Here is a 22896-nt window from a genome sequence, read left to right as displayed (position 1 = left end):
ATAATATTTACATAAAAACTTTGGGAGGACCAGGAGATAGGATCAGACTAGAAGTCTGTGAGGATTGAAGGGATGTTCCGGGCTGAATGGGAAGTGAATTGTACCAGTCCATAAACATGAAAAACAGTTTCAAGAGGATAGCCACAAGAACCCATACATTTTTTCTTTTAAAATAAAATGAAGGACAAGTCAACATTTAGTTTTTTTGTGGTAATCAACAACATTGTCACAAATGCTGTCATTTGAGTGTCTTTAACTCAGTACTATTAACTTGTATTTAACCTTTAAAGGAATAGTTCACCCAAAAAAGAAAATGTTCTCATCATTTACTCACCCTCATGACACCCCAGATGTGTATGACTTTCTTTCTTCTGTTGAACACAAACAAAGGTTTTTAAAAGAATATTTCAGCTCTTTAGGTCCTCACAATGCGAACTGTGAATGGGTGCCAAATAAGAAAGTGAATGGGTACCAAATTTGAATAAAGATTCCAATGGTTAAATCCATACCTTCAGAAGTAATATGATGTGAGGACCTACAGAACTGAAATAATCTAATAAAAATCTTCATTTGTGTTCAGCAGAGGAAAGTCAAATCTAGGATGGCATGAGGGTGAGTAAATGATGAGAGAATTTGTATTTTTGGGTGAACTAACTTTTAAGACTTCAATGTAGTATAAAAATCTGAGACTGCTCCTTTAACAGTTCTTTATTAAAAAAAAAAATCAAAACTTTCTTAAGTCATATTGCCAAATGCCCCCTCAAAGCATTCATTTAATTTTGTAATCAAATAAACTATTGTGCACAGAATGTATGCATTTGAGAGAAAATGTAACAGTAGAGGGAGCCAAAACACTACAATAATCAATAAATACAGCACTTACAACATAGTCCAACTTTAAAGTGCAAGACATGCAAACATGCTTACATTAAACATCCCATGCCTGTTTTATTAGTTCCCTGCCAGCAATTATTTAAAATTGCTTAAAGAAAACAAATAGTTCACATTTTCCAAAGGGTTTTTAATTGGGATTCAAAACTGGAGCGGGGCTGGATCTCCCGTTCCACACTCGGCATGCTGGGAGTGTCTCGACAGACCAGCCTGTGGCGGAAGTGTCCGCTGAGCAGAATGTAGATGAATGGGTTTATGCTGCTGGCAGCGTAGCTCAGGCACACAGACAGGTAGTAGCAGGTGTGATATGCTAAAGAGGGCCGAGGTACACTAAGATTAACTAGCTGCAGCACGTGGTAGGGTCCAACACTGACCAGGAAAACAGCTACCAGAACGAGGACCATTTTAGTGAGGCGGACCACACGCTCCCGAGGTAGGCTAGTATTATACCTAAAGAGAAAGTGTACAGATATTCTAATATAATTCTAAGGTGTTCTAATATACTGTTTAATCAGTGTTGAGTTAGTAATTAATTACTTTAAAAAAAAAAAAACTAATTACTACTCTAAAATTGTAATCAGATTATTGAATTTACTGATTTCATCATCAAAAAAGTAATCACATTACTATTTACTTTTAAGTTACTTTCTAAAACACTTTAGCTCAACGAATTCAAAATGATGTCTATATTTCCTCAATGTTAATTTACTAGGTGGTGCACACCCTTCAGCTGTCATATAGTAACATAATTCATGTTATGTGTTCTACCTATACAGTATAATATCATGTGTATTCCAAGTAATAAAAAGTAACAAGTCAATTAAAACCAGTAACTGTAATCTGATTACAAAAACTTGAAATGTAATGCACTGAAATACTTATTGTACTAAAAAGTAATAATTAGATTATAATAATTAATAACTTTTTTATTAGATTACACCCAACACTATATATAATCCTGAAAAATGGTAATTACCATTAATACTGTATGTTCATTCATGAAATTCACAAAAACATTTCAATATTGGCAATAAAATGATCTTATATTTCATGTGATTTAGTATGCTGTGAATCTTCAAACAGAAGTATGTAATCTGAACATTTGAAAGTTTTAACACAAGAAATAGACTTTTATAAAATATTCCCTTGTATTAAATTTAAATGAAAAAACATCAGTGGAATACTTAGTGTCTCCTTACAAAAATTCAAGAACTAGAGCAGCATTTACAAAACTTTTTTTTTTTTTTGCCTTCACTCTCACAGTCATAACTCATTATGTTATCAATTTGCAGGGTAGAGGTACAGTAATACATGTACTAAAGTTAACTGCAAGCTAATTTAATTTAAGGTTTCAAGACATTGAAGACATTGCTATCATATTGGCAGTATTGAAGGTAAATTTACCTGTTAGCCTTTTTGTTCTTGCGGTACATTCTCCAGGTGTAGCAGAGAATCAGTATATAGCAGGTGAGGATCAGAGGTAATGGCAGGAAGAAGGAGGTCACTGTCTGGTATAGTGTGTACCTGCAGAGACACGAGGGCTTGGTAAATGCATGCTGTCAACCATCTGGGTGAGAGAAAACAAAGTCATTAAAATTACTATTTCTAAGCCCTTTATATCTTCTCCATGTTTGACTCAATTTATTATGTTAATTACCCAAAGGAATATTTGACAACAGACTGTTGAATTATTGAAAAACAATGCACACCCGAGGTGGTAATGCGGCTGTAATACCTCGGGTGTGCATTATGTAAGGAACCAAGCATTCAACAGCCCCATGGTATAAACATAATGGATACATCAAAGTCCCAGACTTCCAAAATTGCACATTGTTGGGGAGGGGTAAAAAGATTAGAATTAAACAAAGGTTTAATGTAGTCCTGTTGCTTTTATGTTATTAAACAGTGAAGCAACAGGACTACATTAAACCTTAATAAACACCTATGTGTGCCATCATGGTGAATTGCAGCTTTCAGTGCAGATAACAGAAAATATCTTATCTTACAACAAATAAAGTTTGCAATTCTGAAAAAAGAAAAGTAAAAATTACATAACTACATAACGTTTCCATATAACTTTTCAGTCTTTGTAGAGTTCTCACACAGTTCTCAAACACAATATTGACAGATGAAAATAATAAACTTGAATATACAATATATGTGGCATAATTACAATAGGACAACCATGTAAACAACCATTTGTGTATTCGTCCCTTTCTTCTCCGTCTAGTGCTTTTTTTTATAGAAAATCATGTCACAGTAAAGTGACAAGGACATAATGCAGATAACGATTTGACATCAAAGCAAGATTTTGACAATAGAAAAAAGAGTTGATGAGAGAAGGAAGCATGATCAGACCCAATTACCAGAGCACCTCTTTGGGAGAGACCAGGTTGAGGGAGCAGCTCTCCAGCCCATCCCTGAAGCGGATCACTTTGGAGTGGACCCAGGCTGGTAGAACCATGATCAAGGAGGCCGCCCACACAAAGAGGTTAATACGAATTGTCCTGGATCTGGTCCGGAGGCTCAGCAGGCGGAATGGATGAACAAGGGCCAGATATCTGAAGTAAATAAATGAATGAACAGAGTTACAATAAAGTAATTATTAAAATTATAATAAAAAATGTATGATTTATGCAATTGAAAAAATTAATGGATTATGAAAAATGTAATTGTGGGCAAACATATTGGCATCCTTGGTAAATATGAAGCAAAGGTGGTTTCACATGGGTATAAATATGAGGTTATACACAAGCCAAATTCATTTAGTCATCCATCACAATCGGTAAGACCAAAGAATAAAGTTATTATTTGCAGGAAAAGGTTGTTGAGCTTCACAAAATGTAAAGTGGTTAAAAAAAGTAGGTAAAGCATTGAAAATGCCCAATTCCCCCATCAGGGCAATAATTAAGAAGTTCAAATCAACTGGAGATTTTACGAATCATCCTAAAAAGGACGTGTGTCTAGATTGTCTTGAAGCACAATGAGAAGGATGGTTAGAGTGGCCGAAAATTCTTCAAGGATCACTGCTGGAGAATTGCAGAAATGAGTTGGGTCTTGGGGTCAGAAAGCCAGATATCCACAATCAGCGACAATCAGACATCACCTATATTACCACAAGTTGTTTGGGAGGGTTTCAAGAAAAATGCCTCTGCGCTCATCCAACAACAAACTCAGGCATCTTCAGTTTGCCAGACACTACTGGAACTTTGAATGGGACCAGGTTCTATGGTCAGAATAAACAAAAATAGAGCTTTTTGGCAGCCAACACCAGAGATGGGTTTGGAGCACAGAGGGGTAGCCATATGGAAAGTAACACATGCCCATGCTTAAATATGGTGGACAATCTTTAATGTTGTGGGGCTGTTTTTATGCCAGAGGTCTTGGACCTCTTGTTTGGATATATGGCATCATAGACTCAAATACCAACAGATAAAAAATTTAAACCGGACTGTGTCATGGCTCCAATTAGTTTTTTGTTCAGATTTGTATGTTGTGGGGATTTTAATACCCATAATACTTTATGGGGAGGAATAATGACAGACACAAATGGTCAGGTTATTGAATAGCTGATCGAAAGGAAAAACTTTGTTTGCTTAAATGATGGAAACTCCACAAAAATGGATGTGAATTCAGGAAGGGAATCAGCAATAAATCTAACGTCTAGGTTACGTATGTAACCTCAGTTCCCCGATGGAGGGAACGAGACGTTGTGTCAGAGAACGACACTAGGGGTCTCTCTTGAGTGCTGATATTCACCTCTGTACTATGAAAAAAGGCCAATGAGAGTTGGCAGCCAGTATTTGCATGTCCCGCCCCCGGACATACGGGTATTTAAGCGGCGCAAATACGGGAGTTCATTCAGGATTTTTCTGAGGAGCCGGAAATGGTCCGGCCACAACAGGGGCTCGGCTCAGCGACGTGGCAAGGGGGACACAACGTCTCGTTCCCTCCATCGGGGAACTGAGGTTACATACGTAACCTAGACGTTCCCCTTCTGTCGCTCTCTTACGTTGTGTCAGAGAACGACACTAGGGGTCCACTTAAAAAGCGCCATGCGTTGAGCCGTGTATGTGATCCGCTGATACAGGAGCGAGCAGGTATTCCTACGTGCAGAACGACCAACTGTATCAGCCGCACGTACCCTTCCCCAATGCCCCATTTAAGCCATCAGGATTCCTTATCGTTACCCCGGAGGAGGGAACAAGGTGACGGCCGCCAACATGGGAACGGGCCAGCCTGGCTGGGCCTCTTTTCTCTCTATGTTTCTCGCAATAGAGCACTTCGGCCCGGGCCCTTACACGCATTGAGGGAAGGGAGTCTTAGCCCTTGGTAGGGCGGGGAAGACCCTGCGGAGGCCACACCTACCCGGAGGGGAGGCAAATTTGAGTGGCACATACATCGCATGGCCTATACCTAGGCCTTATGCGGAACAGTAGTGCGGTGGTAGCACCAGCCTCAGAGAGGGGGAGCATACAGCACGGCACCTGAGGCAGCTGTGACTGCCTAAGGGAAACACGGCGTCAACTCACGTGAGGGGACAGAACCGTGGTTTTACACACAGGGGAGTCCGAGCAGGAGGCCTTACCTGTGGGGCCCCTATACCAGTACAGGGTAGCTAGCGGTACCCGCAGTGGTTTGGGTCGGCGAGTCCCTCCGCGAGAACTGCGACCCGCAAGGGCTAGGGGAGGAGCCAACCAGTGTCCCAAGCCTGGGATCTCCTGGGAAGAAGGCGCATTGTTTCCCCTGGTTAGGGGAAGGGCTGGGTGCAAGCGATCCACCCGGTCAGATCGTCGGCGTGTCACCGAGTTCTCACGGGCTCGGTACCTGAGAGAACACGGGACGAAACTGACTCAACTCGGAGATTGTAGAATCTCGCAAAAGTGTTAGGTGTTGCCCAGCCCGCAGCTCTACAAATGTCTGCTAGGGCAGTGCCCCTAGCCAGTGCCCATGAGGACGCAACACTCCTGGTGGAGTGGGCTCGGACCCGCAAAGGGGGGGGCACGGCCTGGGTAAGATAAGCCAGGGAAATGGCATCGACAACCCAGTGGGCGAGTCTCTGCTTGGAGACAGCGTTCCCTTTCTGCTGTCCCCCAAAGCAGACGAAGAGCTGCTCAGAGGGTCTGGTGCTCTGTGTGCGGTCCAGGTAAATACGTAAGGCACATACCGGGCTGGGTCTGCCTCCTCCCGGGGCAGCGCTTGCAGGTTCACCACCTGATCCCTGAAGGGTGTGGTAGGAACCTTGGGCACGTAGCCCGGTCGCGGTCTTAGGATCACGAAAGTGTCTGCCGGACCGAACTCCAGGCAGGCGTCGCTAACAGAGAACGCATGCAGGTCCCCGACCCTCTTGATGGAGGCGAGCGCGATCAGCAGGGCAGTCTTGAGAGAGAGGGCCCTGAGTCCAACTGAGTCAAGCGGCTCGAAGGGGGGTCTCCGGAGTCCCCTCAGGACGACCGAGAGATCCCAGGAGGGAAATAGGTTAGGCCGGGAGGGAATCATCCTCCGGGCACCTTTTAGGAACCTGACGATTAAGTCGTGCTTGCCAAGAGACTTGCCGTCTACCGTGTCATGGTGGGCCGCGATAGCAGCAACATACACCTTGAGGGTGGAGGGGGACAGCCTCCTCTCCAGCCTCTCCTGAAGAAACACGAGCACTGACCTAACTGCGCGACTTCTGCGGGTCTTCGGCTCGGGAAGAACACCAGTTCGTGAACAGACGCCACTTCAGGGCGTAAAGATGCCTGGTCGAAGGGGCTCTGGCTTGGTTAATAGTGTCTATGATGGCTAAAGGTAGGCCGGCTAGACCCTCCGCGCCCGGCCCAGGGACCAGACGTGGAGTTTCCAGAGGTCTGGGTGCGGGTGCCAGAGCTGTGCCCCGCCCCTGAGAAAGAAGGTCCTTCCTCAGGGAATTCGCCAGGAGGGGCTGTCATAAGGAGCGTGAGATCCGAAAACCACGTCCCGGTTGGGCCAGTAGGGGGCCACCAGAGTGACTTGCTCCTTGTCCTCCCTGACCTTGCATAGCACCTGTGCAAGAAGGCTCACTGGGGAAAAGCTGCATTTGCGCGAGCCCCACGGGCCAGCTGTGAGCCAGAGCATCTGTCCCCAGGGGAGCCTCTGTGAGGGCATACCAGAGCGGACAGTGGGAGGTTTCCTGGGAGGCAAACAGGTCTACCTGGGCCTTGCCGAACCTGTCCCAAATCAGCTGGACCGATTGGGGGTGGAGCCTCCACTCTCCGCCAGGCAAGGTTTGTCTTGACAGCGCGTCCGCTATCACATTGAGGTTGCCGGGATGTGAGTGACGCCAGCGCAGCTGACTCCAAAGGAGGAGACGACGGGCGAGCTGTGACATGTGGGGAGCGTACTCGCCTTGGCGGTTTATGTAAGCCACCACCGTGGTGCTGTCTGTCCTGACCAGGACATGTTTGCCACGTAATCATCGGAAGAAATTTCTTCAGGGCAAGACGTAACGGCCAGCAGCTCTAGGCAGTTGATGTGCCAGCGCAGCGGCCTTGGTTCCACCGGCCTGCGGCTGCGCCCGTTGCACACAGCGCCCAACCCAATTTGAGGCGCCGGTTGTAACCAGAACACGACGGGACACCTGCTGCAAGGGTACCCCTGCCCGAAGAAAGCAGAGGTCTGTCCAGGGTTTGAAGGTTTGGAGGCAGGCAGTGGTAATTTCCATGCCGTGCGTGCTGTGGCGCCATGCTCGCCTCGGGACTCGAGTCTGGAGCCAGTGCTGAAGTGGTCTCATATGCATCAACCCCAGTGGCGCGACCGCGCGAGGATGCCATATGCCCCAGGAGCTGTTGGAAACGCTTCAACGGGACCACGGTGCCTGGCTTGAAGGAAGCGAGGCATTCCAGCACTGACTGAGCACGCTCGCTGGAGAGGCGTGCTGTCATTGAGACTGAGTCTAACTCCAAACCGAGAAAAGAGATGCTCTGGACTGGGGTGAGCTTGCTCTTCTCCCAGTTGACCTGAAGCCCCAGCGGCGGAGGTGCTCGAGCACCTGGTCTCTGTGTGCGCATAGTAATTCCTGCGAGGGGGCCAGAATGAGCCAATCGCCGAGGTAATTGAGTATGCGTATGCCCGCTCCTCGTAGCGGGGCAAGAGCCGCTTCTGCAACCTTCGTGGAAGACGCGAGGGACAGAGACAGGCCGAAGGGGAGGACCTTGTACTGATACGCCTGGCCGTCGAATGCGAACCGTAGAAAGGGTCGGTGACGAGGGCGAATTGAGACGTGAAAGTACGCCGCCCTTCAGGTCTACCGCTGTAACCAATCTAGATGCCGAACGCCAGATAGAATTTGTTTCTGGGTGAGCATTTTGAACGGGAGTTTGGACAGGGTCCGATTGAAAACTCGCGAGGTCCAAGATCGGTCGTATGCCACCACCTTCTTGGGTACAACGAAGTAAGGGCTGTAGAAACCCTTCTTCGCTTCGGTTGGAGGGACAGGCTCTATCGCATCTTTGATTAGAAGGGAGGCGATTTCCTCGCGCAGGGAGAGGGCATGTTCGCCGTGCACTGCGGAGGAACGTAACACCCAGGAAGGGGGCGGAGACCTGGCAAACTGAATTGCGTGAATCGAAGTCGAATGGTCCGGTGCAGCCAGCGTGACGAGCTGGGCAGAGAAAGCCATGCCTCTGCGCTCTGTGCTAGGGGCACCAAGGGGACAAGTATTTTGGACGTACCCGGCGGGGCTTCGCAGCGGTGCGGAACAGGTAACGCAGTGTCGGGAGGCTCTGTGGCGTCCCAAGGCTCTGGTGCTGAGAATAAGCTCAAAGCACTTACCTTGTTCCGCGCACCCGGCAGGGGGCGGGTTCGTGACAGAGGAGGAGGTCTGATGTCGGCGTCCTCTGGACTCGTCTGAACCGGCCGGCCGGGGAACAGTCGTGGGGCTGAGGGCGGGAGCACCGCATCCTGGGCACCGGGACTGTTGAGGCCTGAAACACAAGTGCCGTGAGAACGGCATTTGCGGGCCATGTGACCCAGAGGTAAAGGAAATAGCTCTTTTATTGAGAATTAATGAAAAAACACAAGATTCTCCTCCCGGTCCTCCACCGGGGGACGGAGCGGTCTCACCATCTCCGGAGCTAACTTCTCGTCCTCTGGGTCCGCTGTCTCAGGGACGTTTGGGAGCCTTCCGGGTCCTCGACGGGGTCCGTGAGGCAGGGGGCGTACGCTTCCTGCGGTTTGCTCGACGCTGGGGCTGAGAGCTGGGCCCAGGTTGGGGCGGAGCAGAAGGTCTTCTGGCCGCAGGAGGACGCCCTCGGCGAGCAGATGGGGCCTGGGCCGTGGCGGCAGGCTTGCGGCGCGGCATGATTTGAGAAATGGCCTCCGTCTGCTTCTTCACCAGGGAGAACTGCTGGGCAAAGTCCTCCACGGTGTCGCCGAAGAGGCCGCATCTCAACCAAGTCTAGCCATTGCTGACGTTCCTGGACCACCAGAGTGGCCATCGCCTGCCCGAGTGCCCGCGCTGTGACCTTCGTTGCTCTCAGGGCGAGGTCGGTCGCTGAGCGCAGTTCCTGCAGCGTGTCGGGATCAGGGCCACCCCCGTGCATGTTGCGGAGTGCCTTGGCTTGGTGGACCTGCAGGAGAGCCATGGCATGCAGGGCGGAAGCGGCGCGTCCGGTAGCGCTGTAGGCCTTCGCGGTGAGCGAGGATGTTGCTCTACAGGACCGGGAAGGGAGTACAGGGCGGCCCCGCCAGGTGGTAGTGCTTCCGGGGCATAGATGGATCGCAACAGCTCTATCCACCTGGGGATCTCCGTGTACCCGTGGCGCGCTCCGCCGTCGAGGGTGGCGAGGGCGGATGAGCAGGTGGCACGACGAGTGGAGAGGGGTGCTCTCCACGAAGACGTCAGCTCATCATGCACCTCCAGGAAGAAAGGTACTGGGGGCGAGGCTGTGAGCGGCGCCCACGCCCAAAACCAATCGTCTAGCCGTGATGGCTGCGGGGAGGATGGAGGGTTCCAATCCAGGCCCACGCTATTGGCTGCCGGGAAAGCATATCGGACATCTGCGCGTCGGCCTCCTGCTGGGCGTGCAAGCCCGAAGGCGGCAGCCCAGAGGAGCCCTCAGCGTCAGAGCCCACGCCCTCCGATGTCGCGGCGAACTCATCTGCTTCCATCGCAAGAGGGTAGGCAGACTGGCTGTGAGGCGAGTCGCCGCCAGCTCGAGCGGGGACGGGAGTCAACGAGCGTGCTGGGGCGCGGGTGGTCCGAGGGGGCGTACCCGGCGGAGCTGCACCCGCTGCCATCCCCAAATCACCTCCATCGCCAGCCGCATCGTCCTCAATCCCGTGGGAAGAAGGAGCGACGCGGGGGGCGGCTGGAGTGGCTTGCTTACGGTTGTAAGCAAGCCGTGACCGCAACGTTGTCATGGTCATGTTCTCGCAATGAGAACATGAACCATCCACAAATGCAGCCTCGGTGTGATCGCTGCCCAGACACACGAGACAACGCCTGTGGCCGTCGGAAGCGGAGAGTACTCTACCGCATCCAGAAACAACACAGGGGTGGAAAGGCATCTTTAAAAAGACGCGTCCTGAAAAGGACGTTCAACGCCGCTGTGTTTTTGCTCTTGTAGAGGAAATTACTCTTTTAAATAAAATCACTCTTTTATGAATGAAAGACTCGTGAGAGATCTTTCTATCTGCAACTGTCGATGCGCTCAGGGGCAGGAAGTGCACAGCCGTGCAACCAGGAGAAAGCCACTGTTGTACGCCGCAGAATCCAACAGCATGCAGCAGAGGATAGCAGGAACTCGGTGTGTAGTAACGCAGCAGACTGCAAACACGACCATCGGCTCCGAAGAAATTTTCTGAATGAACTCCCGTATTTGCGCCGCTTAAATACCCGTATGTCCGGGGGCGGGACATGCAAATACTGGCTGCCAACTCTCATTGGCCTTTTTTCATAGTACAGAGGTGAATATCGGCGCTCAAGAGAGACCCCTAGTGTCGTTCTCTGACACAACGTAAGAGAGCGACAGAAGGGGAACAATTGTTTCAAATACATTAGGAGGAATAATAAATTGGGAAGTATCAAAGAAATGTACAGTTGGTAGTGATCATATCCTATAACAAGTACAATTGTAAATAATGAGATAAGGAGGGAAAAATTAGGAAATATAGGAAAATGGAAGTTTGAGGAAGCTAACTGGGAAAAATACAAAATAATGAGCGAGGATGGAATGGAAATGATCAAGATTAATGAAGGAAAAGATAATGAAAGGATAAATATAGAATTAGTTTCAGTGATACAGAATTCTGCAAAAGAATATATTCCAAAAAGTAAAGGAAAGAGGGTGGAGAAAATAGTTCCATGGTGGAATGAGAAGTGTACAATAGCAGTCAGAAAGAAAAGGAAAGCATTTAAAATACTGAAGAAAACACATAATGGGGAATATATGATAATATATCAGAAAACTTAAGCAGAAACAAGGAAAATTATTAGGGAAGTAAAGAGAGAGTATTGGAGATCATTTTGTGAAGAAATTGGTAAAAGTACTCCAGTTGAGGAAGTGTGGAGCATGATTATGGAAGATGAGTGGAATTAGGAGAGAATATGAATATCCAGTTTTAAGTATGGAAGAGGAAAATGCAATAAGTGATAAAAAAAAAAAAAAAAGCAGAAATGTTCCAAAAAGAGTTTTTAAAAATAAATAGCTCAAATAACTTGACAAATGAGAGTAAGGAAATGAGAGCAAAGCTGCAAAGAAAACATCCATATGTATTGGAAAGTAGGATAGCAATGGATGGTTTATTGGATGTTCCATTTACATTCCCTGAATTAAAATGAGCATTTAAAAAAGAAATTATTTCAGGACAAGATGAAATAAGTTATATTATGTTAAAAAAGTTATGTTAAAAAAGTTAAGTGAGGAATCACTTGGAGTAATATTAAAGTTGTACAACAGAATATGGGATAAAGGGATTTTACCTCAGTGTTGGAAGGAAGCTTTAATTATTCCTATAAAGAAACCAGGTAAAGATCCAAATGTACCTCTAAATTACAGACGAATAGCTTTAACAACACTTTTATGTAAATTAATGTAAAAAAGTATTACTGACTGGCTAATGTATCATTTGGAAGAAATTTCGTTATTTTCTCTGCATCAAAGTGGATTTAGATGTGGAAGGGGCACAATGGATTCAGTAGTGAGTTTGGAATCGGATATAAGGAAAGCCTTGATAAATAAAGAAACAGTAGTAGATGATTTTCTTTGATATTGAAAAGGCTTATGATATGTTATGGAAGGAAGGTTTGCTGATAAAATTAGATCATATTGGAATAGGTGGTAGGTTATATAATTGGATTAAAAAAATGTATAGAAAGAAATATAAAAGTATAGATTGGACAATATATATCAGAAAAAGTTCTGATTGAGAATGGGACCCCACAGGGTAGTGTCATAAGTCCATTGTTATTTACTATTATGATTAAAAAAGACATGGGATTAAACAAAACTCTCATATGTTCAGATTCAAGCTCTGCCCTGTTAAGTCTGGAAGCTCAACAGACTGAATCTAGACGAAATATATTGATGGAGATTCTTCAGATATTTTATATATATATATATATATATATATATATATATATATATATATATATATATATATATATATATATATATATATATATATATAATGCAGCATACAAATAAGACAGTTCAGTTTTTATGGGAATCAGGGAATGAGGAAGCAGATAAATTAGCAAAACAAGATATTGCAAAGGATAATATAGACATGCATATAATGTATAGTAAATCAGAACTCAAATCAATAATAAAAAAGGAGTTAAATCAAAAATGGCAATTTTATTGGGATAATGAACAAAAAAGTAGGCATCTACATTTAATACAACCATTAGTAGGAAGAGGAAGAAATCCAGGTGGGAGAAAAAGAGAAGATTGTATTTTATCTAGAGGTGTGGAGTTAGAGAAACAGTGGAACATGTATTAATAAAGTGTAACAGATATACAGATGAAAGAAATAAACTAACAGATGAATTACAGAACAAAGGAGAACAGCAATTTACCTTAAAGAAGCTTTTAAATCCAGTAAGAGGGGATAGTCTATTAATACAATTTCTGAATAGAACTCGGTTAATTGAAAGAATATAGCTAGGCCAATAAAAGGTGTTTTTTTGTTTTTTGTTTTTCCTCCTCTCTCTGTGCAGTGAGGGAATTGGGGCTGAAATGGAGGAGCTGAACATGCAGCGCCATCGGAAGCACGAGTCCTAAAAGATCTGGAGAGAGAAGGAAAAGAGTCTCTGATCCGCAACCCAGAGTAGATAGAAGTAATGCTCTATTTAACAATGTGGCAATAAAAAAGAAGAAGCATCTTTGCTATATATTAGTTTGATGTTAAATAACTAACCACACTCTTTCTCTCTGCCTAGTTTGTCCTGTCTCGTGTATCTGTTGGTTGTCTGCTTGTCGGTGTGTGTGGTTGCCTTCCAGTTTGCTGTGTGTCAGCTGGTCTTCCACTGAGGATACCTCGTCTCTGCCTGTGTGTTGGGAGTAAGATTGCCCATCTCAGCTGTGCATTGTTCTGCACCTCACTTAGCTTTCTACGAGCACACTCTTCGCAGATTGTCCCTTGCCTGTGCATGCTTCTCGGATATCGTTTCCCACAATACCCTGTTTTATTTGCTTATGTGTGACGAATCTGTCCAAGACAAAAGAGTGAGGATCCATGTGCAAAGATTTGTTTTCTAATAAGGCAAACAATATCCGAATGACAAAATTCAAAACAAACCAGACAAGAATAACCAAAACAGACAATCACTATAGGAGAAACCTCTCTTGAAATGGCAGTTAATTCAAATTAAACAAAATAATAATAATTAATATGTTAATTTTATTAATATTAAGTTTGTCAGTCTTAAAATACTACTGTTTGTGAAATCAGAAACCGTTTAGTCTAGAAACATTGTAATCAGATGTGGTATTGTTACACACTGTGTATATTACAGGTGACTAACAATTCAGTCACCAGCTTTACTCTGAAAGAATCATTAATCCTTGTTGGCATAGCCCGGTCGGGTCTCAGGATCACGTGAGAGTCTTCTGGACCGAACTCCAAGTACGTTTCGTTGACAGAGAACACTTGCAGTTTTCCGACCCTCTTGATGGAAGTGAGCGCGGTCAGGAGGGCGGTCTTTAATGAGATGGCCTTTAACTCGACTGACTCAGCAGGGCTCTCCGAAGGCCCAGCAGGAGCATGGAGTGGTCCCATGAGGGAAAGAGGCACGCCCTAGGAGGGTTCAGCATACTGGTGCCTCTCAGGAACCTGATGATCAGGTTGTGCATACCAAGGGACTTAACTTCAACTGCGTCATGGTGCACTGCTATAGCATCTATGTACATCTTCAGGATGGAAGGGGACAACTGCTTCTCCTGCAGGAAGGAAAGCACTGACCCAGCTGCGCCTCTCTGGGGGTCTTCACTGCGGGAATAACACCACTTAGCAAACACACGCCACTTCAGGGAATACAGCTGCCTTGTAGAAGGAGCTCTGGCCTGAGTGATCGTGTTTACCACTGCTGGCGGTAAACCACTTAAGTCTTCCACGTCCCATCAGGAACCAGATGTTAAGGTCCAGAGGTCTGGGCATGGGTGACAGATGGTGCCCCTTCCCTGAGAAAGAAGGTCCTTCCTCAGGAGAATTTTCTAGGGAGGTGCTGTCGTGAGGAGCGTGAGGTCCGAGATCCAAGTCTGAGTGGGCCAACACTGTGCCACAAGGGTGACTTGTTCCTCATATTCCCTGACCTTGCACAGGGTCTGTGCAATTAGGCTCACTGGGGGAACGTGTATTTGCGCAGCACCCGGGGCCAGCTGTGTACCAGCACGTCTGTGTTGAGGGGGACTCCCGTCATTGCATACCAGAGCCGGCAGTGGGAGGATTCCCAGGATGTATGGCTTATGGATCAGCATCTATATTACAATTAGGAAAATTAGAGAGAATTCAGTCATAAGCACAGCGTCCGCTGTGGTGTTGAGGCTGCCCAGGATGTGAGTTGCCTGCAGCAACCTCAGCCGCTGCTGACTCCAGAGGAGGAGATGGAGGGCAAGTTGCGACATGCATGGAGAATGTACGCCGCCTTGGCGATTTATATACGCTACTGTTGCTGTGTTGTTGGACCGGACCAACACGTGCTTGCCCCAGATCATTGGCAATAGCCTCCATAGGGCGAGCAGTACAGCCAGCAAAGCGCCGTGGTCCTGTCCAGGAACCATTGTCTGCGTGCCCGTTGCACATTGCGCCCCAGCCCGACTTGGAGGCGTCTGTAGTGACCATGACACATCTGGACACTTGCTGTAGGGGAACTTCTGCCCGTAGAAAAGCAAGGTCTATCCAAAGGTTGAATAAGTGGTGGCAGAGGGGCGTAAAAATAAGCCATACGATGTGTGCCGCGGTGCCATGCCCATCTCGGACTCAAGTCTGAAGCCAGAGCTGAAGGGGTCTCATATGCATCAACCCGAGCAGCGTGACCACCGCCAAGGATGCCATATGACCCAGGAGCCTCTGAAAGTGTTTCAGTGGAACCACTGTCCTCCAGCTGAATTAGTTCAGGCAGTTCAGCACTGACTGCGTGCGCTCATTTGTGAGGTGCGCCACAATCGACATCGAGTCTATCTCTATGCAGAGAAAAAAAATGCTCTGAACTGGGGAGAGCTTGCTCTTTTCCCAGTTGACCCGAAGCCCAAGACGGCTGAGGTGTGTTAGCACCAGATCCCTGTGTGCGTACAGCCACTCTCGAGAGTGTGCTAGAATCAGCTAGTCGTCAAGGTAGTTGAGAATGCAGACGCCCACTTCCCTTAACCTGGCAAGAGCTGCCTCTGTGACTTTCGTGAAGACGCGAGGGGACAGGGACAGGCCGAAGGGAAGGACCTTGTACTGATATGCCTGGCCGTCGAAAGCAAACAATAGGAAGGTCTGTGTCAAGGTAAAACCGAGAAGTGAAAGTACACGTCCGGGAGGATGGAGGGTTCCATGTACTAAATAAAAAGCAGTTGATTAATAAGCTGGATTCAGCCTCATCTTTCCCTGCATGCTGTCTCATGAGCATGCAGGAAAAAGCACTTGTGTCTCTTTCAGTTGAACTCCGAGCATCTCAGGGAACTACACTTCGGATGAAGATGAACCACTTCTCAAGCGCTCTGATGCGCATGCCGTCTACAGAGGCTTGCAACAAACTCCCGCGAAAATATGAACAAGGTTTAAACTTACACATTTTGTGAACGCAGAGCACTCAAGTTTCACTTAATGGACATGTAATGGCAAATGTCCATGGTCATTGTGGGTTTATTTATGCAGTGTTAATAACAAGCAGTGAGACAGAGGAGATGCCCTGCTCTATTTCTGTGGAGATTAAAAAATGCAGGAAACAGAATCTCTAAGTTTTACTTTCACAAGAATTTAGGGCTTGTGAGTTAATAAGAGAGCCTTAAAATAATGTGTGAAAGTGAAGAATTTAAGGAAGAAATATTTTACTATAATATAACATAATCACTAAAAATAGCTATACAGGTAGGCTGGTTTACAAAAGAAGCAAAAGAAAACAAAACATGGAAAAAGTCCAATGGATCAAAAGTAAATAAGGGCAAATAAAACAGATATATTTGAGTTATTTAGACATATTTTGATAATTAAAATATTGTTTTAGTTATTTTAAATGTTATACTTTTATATTTGACTGTCATTCATATGTTTTTGAAGCCTGAAAAGGAAATCATATACCCTTATTTTACTATATGACCCAAACTAAATTTGTATAAATGACATAGTGAGTTTGTATGATAATTAATCATCATATTCGTGAAACACCTAAAACAGACAATTAATCATCATAGCCCTAAAACAGGCAATTAATCGTCATGATCGCAATTATTTGTTGGACAATTAATTGTCAGACAAATTTCACAATCGTGACCCCTAATTTTCATTATTAGATTCATACCTTGTGAATAGTTTTGTTAAAAATGTGTACGAAATTGGAAACAGCTTGTAACATTATTAAAAATGTGAATTCATGACATCATATAAATTGATAGAATGTGAAATTTATACATTTTTAAAAAGCTAAAATGTGATTAAAATATAAAAAAGAAATTACAATATACTATATTGCGTGAATATATATGAAGAGGCCCCCTCTCTCAGTTTGCTTAATATATTTTTTAGCTGCATTATGCTTACATGGCGAGTAAAAAAAAAATGTACTAGCCAATGACGATTCTTTCTCCAACATGATGGTTTTTAATGAAAAATTCAGAAAAATGTTTAAAAAATTAAAAAATAAAAATCACACTTTAAACTGCAGTAAATGTGTCTCAGGGTAGGGTTATTTTATGAAAGTTTACTTGGGCCATTAATCAGATGTAAAATGCATACTGGGAGAACATTTGTGTATTATTATATTTACCGAAAACACTCACTTGACACTTATTTAAAAAAGTTATCTGGCAATCCAATTATAAGTTTATACTTTCAAGCATGACTTGAAAAGCATTTTCCTTTCTTAAGTATCCATAAACATGCTCAGTTTTTATAATTACGTTTATTTTATTTTTATTCTTGAATTTTACATCTTTTTTAACTGTACCTAGTTTACTAGATATTATTCTATATTGTATTCTATAGAAAGAGGGTTGTCATGCTGCCCTGCAAAGGCAAAAGCAGTAACTACACATTTTGAATTTGCGTTAGAAATACAGATTATGATTCATCATGTGGATTGTGTTGGACAGATGTGTTTGGCTCAATAGTGCTCATATTTAGAGAAAATGGAATGAGACTTTTATTATCCACATTTGACTTGACAATCAAATACTAAAGCCATAATTGTTGGCATATTTGCTGCATTTTGACTATGTGGTGCAGCGTAGATACCGCATCATTTGAAGTAGAGGTTTTGTGAAAGGGTGCCCCTGAAATGGAAGGAATTGCTTTCCACAGGGTTTAATGAAGGATATTTCTGTTTATCAGGCCCCATTTAGCCACCAGCGCCCACACGGCATAATTATTTCACTTATTACAAACCTGTCCAAACTCATAGCGGTCATGACTGCAGAGCATGCCACCTGGTTGCAGTTATCAAGAGAGATGATGATTGTGCAGAGGGTACTGCCGAAGACCCAGTGCCCTCCACGTGCCCACTGGTGAATAAGAAATGGCATGACGATCACATGGACCAGGTCGGCCACAGCCAAGTTACTCACATACACATCTGGTACTGTCTTTTTGGCTGACCTGTATGAAAAACAAGAAATAACTCAATTTGCAATCAAATGATGGTAAAGAAACAATCTGGAGATGTGTGAAGGGAAAAGATTGATGGGTTGCAAACAACATTAAACAGGGTTCCATAACCTCTAGAGACTGAAAGCAGACTGAGTTTGGGTTTAAACTAATTAAAAGAGGTTACTTTTGTCAGTCATTTCCAGTGGTGCTCTCTCTGTTTACATCAGCCTCAATAAAGATTGGTGTGGCTGACTGTTATGTGGTGTGTCTTTTTTCATGTCAAAATGAACTGCACAGTATCAGTTTTTAAATAGCTGTTTCATCACCAAACTGGAAGATATTTAAAATAAGAACATAAATAAAAGAAGATACCCAAAATACTACAATCACCTACAAACCTACCTTAAAATAGTCACCAAAACAAGAACGTTTCCAACAAGCCCGGTGGAGCACAGAAATCCAATAAATGCTGGAAGGATTTTGGTTTCCGTGACGTAAACAATGTTATAATACTCATCAGCTGGATATCCTGGTACTGTCTCATTAGTGCGTGTGCCATTATCTAATTTGAGCGTAAAGTTCCAAACAGCAGGTTCCAACTCCACCATGGCGAGGATGTGCGCAACGGTGCCAGAGGCTGCGAATAACCCGTTTAGCAGATCATTTGCGTTTCATTCTTATCGACAAGAATGCGGTAACATCCCCGGTGCTTGCATTAACATTGAAAATCGTTTAAGTTTTCAGTATCCTCTTCAAAGTAGACAATGCGCGCTGATGGCTCCACTTATGCCAGTGCGCGCGCACCCCCTCTACGAACAGTATGTGACGCATTTTAACCCAGACCCTTTTAACACTCCGGGTTTTGGAACGAGGAGGTAAACGTTTACAGGGTAAACTTCGATAGCGGTGAATGGGAGACCACATCAAATATTATTTTCACTTACACATTTGCTCCAAGACCAAAGGAAAAAAAAATCCATTATTAAATTTGAATGAATTTCCAGAAGAGGAAAAAAATCGAGAGCGGTGGATTAAGACCAAAATTAAGATTATGCCAGATTTACTGTCACTCTATCAGCAGTAATCGAAACCCCCTCACAGCTGTGGTAATTCATTTTTTAAAACTAATTCCAGGGTAATATAACAATAAGCATGTTATAGGCTACATTTACACTCAATGTTTAATTAAATGTAAAAATAAATAAATAAATTGCGAGATTTATGCTGCTAAATAAGACGGAAAAAGGTATATTATTGACATGTATGGAGCAAGCTCTTATCGCACATTATTTTAACTTTCCATCCTTCTTCAACGGCTAAACAAATAGTACAAAATAGTCCTGATAACGTTGTTTACATTTGCACTAATGTTGTTATGGAGATTACACATTATACTTTTTTATCAAAAGTTATAAGTGCAATATAATTATATCATCCGTGCTAAAAGAAAAGGCAAAGCCTGCTTGACCAGCTAATAAGCATGCAAATCCCCTCTAAAATCATTCAACTGACCAGCTAAGACCAGTCAACCATTATCATATGTTATCCAAATTATCATATGTTATCAGAGTTTTAGGAAAAATGCTAAATTGAAATACTTTCTTCTGTGAAAACATTGCTACAGCCAGAATATTCTACTTCGAAATGTCCCTTCCGGCTGGAATTTCTGTTTGTTTTTTTGGCCTGTGTGATCCCACCCACTGCCCATTTCCCAATAGTATTTCGATACCCCTAGCAGTCAAATACAGCAGGCTGCAGCCATGGAAGCCAGCAATAGGGCCTACATCTAGCTAACATTGACAGAGTTATAAAAAATCTTCATAAGCTGGTTTATAATTTGCAAACAATAAACACATTGTAAACGTATACATTAGCTGACCAACTTACAGTATAAGGTTCATGGCTTGCTACTGTCAGTTTGTTCGTTCCTGTTGCGTGTCCTCAACCTGGCAACCCGCGTGAGCTTCGAGACTGGGGCAGAGTATGTGAGTGGAGTGGAGTGGAAACAATTTCCCCTCCGTGCTCAAAGCATTCTTTAATCATTCAGCTCCAGCTCCACTATGGGTTGTCCATTTCCCGCTCCTCGCTTGCTCCGCAATCCTGGATTAGAGAACCCCGCTCCATGGCAAAATTGGTGCCTACCTATTACAGTATAACACTGTAAATGTATTTCAGTATGCTTTTTAATATCACAACCTTCCATGCAAAAGATGTATTAAATGACAAATAAATAGACAATACTAGAAGAAAAGCTACAATGTGCTTTATTAGAACACTAACATTAGCCCAAGACAAAATTTTATAATTTTTATAGCTCACTTTTGAAAGGTATCGGCAGCATTCTCTGGGTTTGATCAATTAAATAAATTGCTAGATGCAAAAACAAAAAAAACATAAAATTAAATCAAATTAATAAATTACCCCCCCCCCCCCCAAATGTTTTTTTTATTTATTAGGCCTATGTATAATTGCCTATTATTTTATATTATTGCACTTCTTTTGATTAACCTTGCCCTATAATTCTGAGAATTGTTCTCTATTTGCATTTGCTGATCTTTTTCATCTGCAAATGTATAAAGAATTAATTAGCCTACAGCACAAAAAAAACATTTAGATGGCAATCGATTAAAGTCAAACTATGCAATATTAACATGTTGTTTAGTTCAGTTGGTGTTTTACATCATTAAAAGTTCAATTCTATTTAATGCGGGACATAATAGCCTACAGTTTAGATTGAAACATAATAGATTAGAATGTTGATATGATTATTAAAAATAATGAATAGGGTAAACATGTATTACTGACCTTTAGATTTTCTCTCCACATTTGAACGAATTATCATCTTTTAGGATTTCATTTGATCGTGGCAATCACCTCCCCACTCGTGTTCTCCTTCGCCATTCCCTCATTCATTTTCACTATATAACAGTTGATGTAATAATAAAGAGACGAGCCACAAGCATGTAGTTAAGTCAAGCTTTACCGCAAGCTTAACTCAATAATAGGAAGAGTGAAAACAGAAAGTGAAAGTAACCTTCGTGCTGGAGGTCGAACATTACTAAGTGCTGCAAGATTTAAAATTATATATTTTTTTTTTATCACATTCTTAGTTAGAAATCCCATCTTTCCTTCATGCCAATAGTGTTTAACACTGCTTAACATGTGGTGAATATCACAGGTGTTTTGCCCGTGATAGAGCATTAGTGGAGCGCTCTTGGAGCGAGAGAAAACAATACCGCGCCACTCCTCGATCTGCTCCCACACCGCTCCATTCACATACTCTGGTCTGGGGGGGAGGAGAGGGTGGGGTATACAACTCTATCCAATATTTTGAATTTGGACTGTAGTACCCATTTTAAACGCTTGATCTCAGTGTTACATATTGCTCCTTTAATTACCTTTGTAAGGCTGCATTGCATCAGGGCCCCAAATATAATCAGATATGGCCAGATTGTTGTGGTTTATCCCAGCGCCACACATCAGCAAGCAGTTCAGGTTAAGAGTGTTAGTGTCATGTAAGATGTATTGTAAGTATCTAACTAAACATAAAATATTTGTACACTGTTTTATAATTGAAATGTTGTACCGACAGTAATTTCCAAGGGTGCAAACTATTCGCCATTTGGCGAAATTTGCCATTTGTAATTGAAAATATGTCATGTACTTAATACGTGATTCGTATGTCATTCATTATTGTGAAAACATTAACGGAACAGTTTTCATCATATCAGGCTTAAGACAGAGTGAAAGAGTGTACATTTTAAAGGAATTGAAGGAATTATGTAATCTGGCAGGCTTTTGAAGTAGCATTTTTTGACATTGTCTATAATAAAATGATCTATAGAACACAAAGTAGAGCGTTATCACACACAGATTAGAACGAGAACATGGTGAGACCTGACTTGTAACTTCTAATGTGCTTTCAGATTTTGGCAAGGACATGGTCATATATTTTAATGCAAATGTTATTAGGTAATAATTTTAAATACATTTTAAATGTCTTTAATTCTGAATTTTGTACATCATCTCACATTGTAATTATATATATATATATATATATATATGTTTATTTTTTTTTGTTTTGTTTTTTGAGGATGTCATGTCAGGTCTGTGCTCAATCCACCAGTTAAAGTAGTTCACCTAAAAATGGAAAATGTACTTTCACTCACTCATTTACTCACTCAAAATTCATATGCTGTTACCTTTTCCTTGAACATAAAAATTGTTTTTTTTAATTATTATTTTTTAAGCAGATCTATTCCATAGAATTACAGTTTATAGAGAGCAGGAGCTGTCTAGCTTCAAAAAGGACAAATACTAAAGTACTATTAAAGGTTCAGTATAAAGACATCATAACAGTATAGTCTATAAGACTTGTGCACTATATTCAGAACTTTCTGTGGCCACACAACAGCTTAGTGTAGTATGGATGACATCTGTGGTATTTTTAGGATTTGTTTTTCTTCTCTTTAGACCTTGAAGGCAGTGGTCAATATGAACTGTTTTTGTATGGAAGAGAGCAGCGTTAGGATTCTTGAAGAAAATATTGTTCTGGGAGAAAAAAAACATTGAGGGACAACTTGAGGGCAGTAAATCGTTTTCTGTATTATCTTTTTGCTAGCCAGCTGACACAGTCGTGTCATTTTACAAATTCATCTGATGAAAACAAATTCTAAATATATTCATCTTTTCTTTGAGACAGCATAAAAACAAAAGACAAGATGACTAAACTGGGCAAATTTCTAGCAATGCAGA

The 22896-nt window shown here is 43.1% G+C and overlaps 1 protein-coding gene across 1 annotated transcript; it reads right to left on the bottom strand.

Moving 5' to 3' along the window:
* Window positions 1–1001: 1001 nt before the first annotated feature.
* On the bottom strand, window positions 1002–20983 carry LOC127656166 (melanin-concentrating hormone receptor 2-like). The gene is made up of 6 exons (XM_052144350.1): window positions 20947–20983; window positions 18544–18778; window positions 17941–18150; window positions 3258–3452; window positions 2296–2415; window positions 1002–1341 (listed from the first exon to the last, which is right to left on the bottom strand). The coding sequence occupies exons 1-6, from the start codon at window positions 20981–20983 to the stop codon at window positions 1002–1004; spliced, it is 1137 nt and encodes a 378-aa protein (XP_052000310.1).
* Between the last annotated feature and the right edge of the window lie 1913 nt (window positions 20984–22896).

Source organism: Xyrauchen texanus, chromosome 15, assembly GCF_025860055.1.
Source record: "Xyrauchen texanus isolate HMW12.3.18 chromosome 15, RBS_HiC_50CHRs, whole genome shotgun sequence".
NCBI classification, from domain to species: Eukaryota; Metazoa; Chordata; class Actinopteri; order Cypriniformes; family Catostomidae; genus Xyrauchen; species Xyrauchen texanus.
The sequence above is the reverse complement of the archived record's forward strand: the minus strand, read 5'-3'. Positions and strand labels throughout refer to the sequence as shown.

Bases quoted from the DNA above. Each gene is read 5' to 3' on its own strand.
- LOC127656166 (XM_052144350.1), bottom strand. From the start codon at position 20,983: ATGATAATTCGTTCAAATGTGGAGAGAAAATCTAAAG. The intron at 18,151-18,543 runs GTAGGTTTGTAG...TTTTTCATACAG, and splicing joins GTTTTGGTGACTATTTTAAG to GTCAGCCAAAAAGACAGTAC. The intron at 2,416-3,257 runs GTAATTGGGTCT...GTGTCTCTGCAG, and splicing joins TCTCCCAAAGAGGTGCTCTG to GTACACACTATACCAGACAG.